The 6,964-nt window shown below is 42.8% G+C and overlaps 1 protein-coding gene across 1 annotated transcript; it reads left to right on the forward strand.

The window, feature by feature from the left end:
• Nucleotides 1-1,412: 1,412 nt before the first annotated feature.
• Nucleotides 1,413-6,427, forward strand: LOC104458850 (methionine-R-sulfoxide reductase B3-like; the record flags this gene model as incomplete). The annotated part of the gene is made up of 2 exons (XM_010079751.1): nucleotides 1,413-1,510; nucleotides 6,263-6,427. Coding segments are annotated over 2 exons (263 nt in total), but the record flags the coding sequence as incomplete, so codon positions are not given.
• Nucleotides 6,428-6,964: the final 537 nt, after the last annotated feature.

Raw genomic sequence — 6,964 nt, forward strand, 5'->3', positions numbered from 1 at the left:
AGTGTTCTTCCACGTTTAATGGTTTAAGATACAACTGAAGACATAGGGATTTTTTTTCCAGTTTACACACTTCCTTTACCCACATTCAGAAGACTTGATAGCTTCCACTCCTTCTTCTATTGTATAGGACATTTTACTCACCTTACTTACGGGAAGCTGCATACATCCTTTTTTTCATCTGCATACAGTGACTCACAGCTGCTGCTGTCTTTCTTAATAGCTTATTGGAAGTCATATTATGAAATCATCAGTAGCAAATGCTCAACAAATATTAGAAGAAACAAGGATGTTCTGTATACGTGGGAATATGTGTAGTACACAGAGAGCAAGAGCTGCCTATGCATGTTACATTTGGCAAGGAACTGAATGAGAAGGACAGATAGCTGGTGGATTTTCAGATGGGCGCTGGTAGATGTTGACATGACCTTAAAGCCTATCAGATTCTTACGTGGGAACCCAGCTCCAAGAAATGGAGCATATGATGACAGGTTTTTGAGGGGTGGCTAAAAAGTTACAGCTGTGTAATGGGTATCTACTGGGACACTGAATAGACCTGTGTTGGTTTTTACCTGTGTTACGGAGAGGGAGAGACTTGGCATGGAATAGTTAAAGACGGATGATAAGTGGCCATTACTGGTTGATCAGGTATACACCTCATCATCATCTGGTGTCAGGTCATTGACAGTGCTCAGCTGTCAGCTGTGAGTTAATGAGTGCAATTATTTTGTCCTGGATGCAGACCACATGCAGGCCATCTACTACTGTCTAAGATAGGTATGGTTATAACTCCACCTGTCCATGGGTGATCTGAAGCACTCATTACTGTTTTGAAATTAGACACAAGAGTAGTCATCTCACTGCCACCTATGATGTGTGATGTCTCAGGGTCCAAGCACATCCTTCTGGGTGTGACCATGCCTTGTTGAAAGCAAAGGTTAGGGCAGGTTTTGGGGCTCTGAATTGCAATTTACCAACTCTTTTTGAAAGTACCTTTACTCTGCAAAAGCAAAAACACTTGTGTTCCATAAAGTCTGCCATTTGTCCTCAGGGTGGAATTTGTGGTTTTTTAAAATGATGGTGAGGCTGAATCTGGCTTATTGAGCAACCACCTTCATGCCTGAGCTAAACTGCTACTGCTGCTTGTGGTGGAGTGCAGGAATCTCTGATGAGATGGAAGATGGACAGCTAGTGACAGCTTAGTCCTTGCCTGTAAATAACTTTTCATTTAAGGCGGAAATTTTCCAAAGTACCTAAGTGATTTAGGATCCAAAATCTCCATTTCATTTATTTCCAGGCTCTGGAGTAAGATAAACATTTTTCAAAGTGTGATTCTGTCTTGCTTTTTACAGTGCCATCTGTCAGATGACAAAAAGACACCCTCTTTTCTTACTTATCTTATTCCTCTTTTCCAGGTTGGCCTTCCTTCTATGATGTGATCAGTCCCGATGCAATTTCTTTCAACGATGATTTCTCCTATGGGATGCATCGGATTGAAATATCCTGCAGTCAGGTTAGTTTATAGCACACGCAGACCATTCTGATGGCAAAGGCTGCAAAAATCATTACAGTGTGCTGTACTTTCCCTAAGATTTGCAAGCCTTTCAGTTCCGTTAAATAGTAATCATTGTGAGAGAGCACAATGGGTCATAGGTATAACAGGTGGGTGGAACCAGCTGAAGGCACAAAGGGCTCATTGGAATGCATGTTGTTGTCTCATGTGAGATTTAACAGAGCAGATGTAAATGGTTGGACTTGGTGCTGAGTCTACAAATTGTCTTCCTGAAGAGGGTCCCTTCAAAGGAGCTCCTGAGCCTGAGCCTGGCTGACTGACTCCACACGTGAGCTGTTGAAAGGGAAGTCAAAAGCAGTGGAGCGACTGTCTGTGTGCTGATTCCATCACTGTGCATTACCATGCAGCCGTGCTAACTCATTCCCAACACCCATTCCCAGAGCAGTACTAATGGCTGCCTCAGACATCTGCCATAATAATGAAGTCAGTAGTCATTCAAAACATGCCCAAATTTTCCGTTATCTGTCTTGTTCTACTTTCTCTCATCTTTTGTGCTGCCTGCCTCTCTGAAGGGAATGGCATAGTCATTACCTAGCAAAGGGGGAAGCTGCTGGATTGGCGTTCGGCAGATATACCCATCAGCTTGCAGTCCTCTAGTTCCACATACTCAAACTCCTCCTAAGAGAAGCAGGAGCTTCATTTGGGCAGTGATAATTTGCTGTTGTCTTTCCAGACAGCATTGGTGGAGGGATAACTGATTTAATCCCTGACAATATGCGTCCTTACTAGTCAGTCAGTCTTCATATATAAATGCTCAGAGTAAGTTAAGAAGCTCCTCAAAAAGAGGCAAGAGGTTACTGGAATAATCAAAAATGCAACCCACTCTCTTCAGCTCTGCTTAGTAGGCCTGAATAGTGCTAAAATCAGCATACTGCCAACCTACTGAGCCTGTATCTGCTGACACCCTTCAAGAGATGGCCAGAGCTCCTAGTTTCACCTGAGAGAAGCCCAAGGCAGCCTGTGGTCAGGCCAAGGAATCTGGGAATGTCATTTACTTGTTGCCAAACAAAATAGCGTTAGCAGACCTGAGAGCAGCAGTATTAGCAGCAGTCACATGCCGACACCATAAAATTAAAGCAAAACCAAAAACTGAATTTAAAGCATTAAGAAAAAAATACGACCAAGGTTGCTATATAATTCAGTGGCAACTTCCTACCAGCTACTCCAGCTTCCTGGGGCAATAACCCCACAGATGAGCAAGCCACACAGGAAAATAGCTTGAGGAGTAGCGAGCATCTTTGTAGCCACCGCTCAGGACAGTTAATACTGCCACATTGTGTATCCATAACAAAACCATTTCCTCCCCTCCTTGGAGCCCTAGAAATGTGAATCACACATGCAGCTGCAAAAAACCCGTTTTACTGCATCCTGGAAAGCAGTGGGATCGATATGGCAGGCCTTGGTAGAACTGGAGGGAAATACCCTCTCCCACACCCAAAACCTTATTAATCTTTTGCAGATGAAAAAGTAGTTGATTTTTCTTTAAAAATCCTTCCACCTGTCTGAGAAAATAAAAAAAACTCTTCTAATGTTCTCCATTATAGAAAGCAAACACTGGGGGAAAATTGCTGTAATATTAATCAAAGACATCCATGGGATTATTTTAGAAATAACTTTTACAGTTTTTTGGAAACACATCAGCCTGGATGTAGTTGAAAGGTCAATTATTAGGGACAGGTAGAAGTTAATTACAAATACATTTGAGGAATACTGTAAAACTGGTTGCATCTCTTCTTTTTCCTCTTTCCTGCTTGAGAGTCCCTTCCCCCGAGGTCTCCCTAGCTATTATTTGTACTTGTACAAATCAATAAAATTCTGCAGTCACAGGAGTACTGTTTGCACATTGATGTCTCGGTCTGGGCTGCAGCAGCTGACTGCAAGCTGCTTTCCATGCCTCCCAGCAGCATATTAGAACCAGGAGGCTTGGGAGATCCAAGCATACTGACAGCAGTGACGCCCCCTTCCCTGCTCCCAAACACATACCAAGTGCTTTACTCTAACCGTTTCACCTTCCCAGTGCATTCTGCCCAGTACCTTTATGTGTAAGGCTGCAGCAGATGATTGTTTCTTTTTGGGAGGCTTTGCAGACATGTATATATGTCCTAGAAGAATGGTCAGCACCTATTATGTGTGGGGAGGACAGTAAAATCAATTCATCCTTTGTACTCTGAGCTGAGGGCCAGGTTTCTTATACTGTGATACCAAGGATTGGATTACGTTTCTTTTCAGGGCAGATGAGGTATAAAGGCCTCTACAGAGAGAATCGCCACATAAATTTTTGGTGAGGGATAATCTCAAAAGGTAACAAATTTTGCAGTAATCCAATCCTGGTGTGATTCTGCCATCACAAGGTGTAATGAGACTACCTCGGACTCTTGCACAGCTTCTCGGGTTTTGTGAGGAGAACCTTTTTGATAGATTGTCTTTGTAGTCTGTATGTGAGTATATCACTCCTGCAGATTGTTTCTCTCTATGCTTTCACTTGTTCTGTTTCTGTCCAGTGGAGGGGGAATGATTTATTTTTGGTTAAATGTTAATCTGGAAAAGATCTGTTTAACACTTCTAGCCAGGAGGTTTTGAAACATTCTTAGTTGAGATGAGATGATTTAATTAGGATTCTGAGAATTTAGAAAAATATTCTCTCTGGGACATTAAGGTTTTTTAGATTTTTTTTTTTCCCAAGGTATGGAAAACCTTTATAATCAGGTGAAATGCCTCATTGTGAGAGACCTCACTCTGAGAAACATCTCAGGTTTTCTGCCCAAACAGCCTAAAAGAGGAAAATGGAATAAAATAAGCAGTGGAGAATAGAGGAGAGGGTGGCAAGACACCAATCTTTCAGGAACAAGACTTGAAACTTTGTGTTCTCTGGTTCCCATGCAACTTCCCTTAGCCTTTTCTGTTTTGCCATGTTTTGTCTTTCTTCCTTACAAAGCCAAGCAGCTGCTGCTTAAACCAGTCATCCATGCCTTTTCCCATTGCCTCTGGGAGCTCATCCTGTTGATACCACAGGCTAGAGGTGCCCTTGTTTGTTTTTGGGGTCCTTGCTGGAGTGCCATGGCTGTTTCAACAGCACTTCTCTGGCGGCAGGGAGCCTGCCCTGGGATGAGGCTGCGTGTGTGGGACCGACAGGCAGGAGCACGAAGGCTTCATGTGCCTGCCTGCCCTGCTCCCCAAGTCAGCGAGGATTATTGTTTCAGCCGTCATTAAATGAGAAGAGTTTCTGTCCTTTCTAGCTGGCATGCGAGCCTCCCCCAGCCTTTCAGTCTATTGAGACAGTTTAATGTGAAGCCAAGACTTTGCCTACTTCTACGGACACCATTCTTACTGCTTTGGTGTAGTAAGAGGCCACAACAGCAGGAGAACATTAGCAACACATTAACTGCAGGGTAGAGAGATGCCATCACTAACTCATTCACAGTTTGGAATAATCAGTATTGCCTCTATGTATTTAGGGTTTTATAAATTAATTAAATGTTAAGAATAATTGCAGTCCTTAATTTTTACTGTCTGACTGCGAGCCCACGAGCAGCTCTGTGATCTCAGTTACATCATTCCAGCTCTCACTGAGATCAGCTATTGACTTGAAAGGCCAAGGGCTCTTTGGTAAAGCAGCATGACTTTCCTGTTCAAGATAAATGTTTCTTCAGTGCAAGGTTCTATTTTTTTATTTCTCATGGCAGGCTGTAAAAATGAGCTTGTGGAATTCAAGTGACTAATTATAAGAAGTTTGTATCATCCAGATAACTCGTTAGCCATAATGTGCAGTGATGGTAATCTTAATTTTTGAATAAAGATCACTAGGTTACCTTCTTAAAAATATTGTACTCTTCTGTAAAGCAAGGGACTGTTACCTTTCTTACGGACAGGAAGCAGTAGTGTTCACCCTGAATACCTTCTGAGTATCTGAGGCTGACTCACACAGAACGAAAGTATCAACAGACTATCTAGTTTCATATTACTTTCAAAAAGCAAGTTCAGCATCATTTGTATTTAGAAATTGCTCCTAGCTACAGATTCATTATTTTACATTTCTTCACTACAGGTCTTTTTCAGTCACCTGTCCCTGTTTCATATATACACCAGAAACTAGTTTGAGATGGGGTGAGGGGCAGAGGTGCACCCAGAAGGACTCTGATGCTCAGAAAACTGCCAGGCTGTGGAAAGGAAAAAAAAGTGTGTATGAGGGCATACTCCAAATAATATATTCACTGCTTTAGATTCTTGCCAGAATCGCCGAGGGGTTTAGTGTTTTCTTACCAAGGAGTGTAGCAGGTGGCTGCAGGCTGAGGAGACCCCAGAGCTCAGGCTGCCCCTTTCTTACACAGCTATCCTTAAAGCGGTAAGTGAAACATAGGCAGTGCTGCCCTTGCCACCTTATTTTTAACTGAACTCCTGCCATGAGATCATTACACAAACAGGCAGCTTCTCAGAAATAGTGGCCCAACCAAACACACACAGTGGCATGACGGGAAACACCCAGGAATTTTGTGCTTGAAGTCTTAGGCGCCCATGGTATCTCAGAAAATCATCTTCCTGAATCACTCTGGCAAATAAATGCAGGTTGTAAATCCCACTTGAAAGGGCACCAATGTGCTTCCTTGGAAGCAGCTGCTAGTCATTGCATAACACCATGGTGATGCCATCGAGCTGTGCAGAAACAGGGTGATACTCTATTGTATTTTGTTTCAGTGTGGTGCTCACCTGGGGCATATTTTTGATGATGGACCTCGTCCAACTGGCAAACGGTACTGCACAAACTCTGCTTCATTATCTTTCAAGCCAGCAGACAAGAACAATGCCGGAGAAAGCAGCGCTAATGCCAGTCCTGCCCAAACAGGCAAAGCTGAGCTGTAGGACAAAGCAAAGCCTGCAGAAAACTTCGCTGATCCCACACAGCTTACAAGGAATGTTTCCTAAGTTGCCTGCTCTCTTAATATCCTAAGAATGTTTAAATATATGAAAACATTTTGCACCATCCTTCTTCTTCCTCACCTTTTCAGAACTGAAGCCTTGCTTGCCGGTGCATTTACTATCTAATTGGATTGAAAAATATGTTGACTGACTCCACAGGTTTTCTTTTCCTTTCTTTTCTTTGAGAATGCTTTTGGGAATCCTTAAATGGAGAGGCTTTGGCACCATTAGTTGTTAGTTTTTTCTTAGTGCTGTGTTACACTAGGTTTGAACACTATTCCTTTTTGTGTGGGAGATGAGACTTATGTTTATCTCCAGTCTATAGGAAACTTCTGGTCATAAGAAAATCCTGAATTCCCAGCACACCTCTGCTTTGTTCTGACTTGCAAGGCATGCAGCCTTTGGTCGTATGTATTCAGCCATCTCCCTGCATCAGCCGCACCCTGCAAAAACTTGTACTTACGGCTGTTTCTTCCCAAC

Source organism: Pterocles gutturalis, unplaced genomic scaffold (genome assembly GCF_000699245.1).
Source record: "Pterocles gutturalis isolate BGI_N339 unplaced genomic scaffold, ASM69924v1 scaffold22109, whole genome shotgun sequence".
NCBI classification, from domain to species: Eukaryota; Metazoa; Chordata; class Aves; order Pterocliformes; family Pteroclidae; genus Pterocles; species Pterocles gutturalis.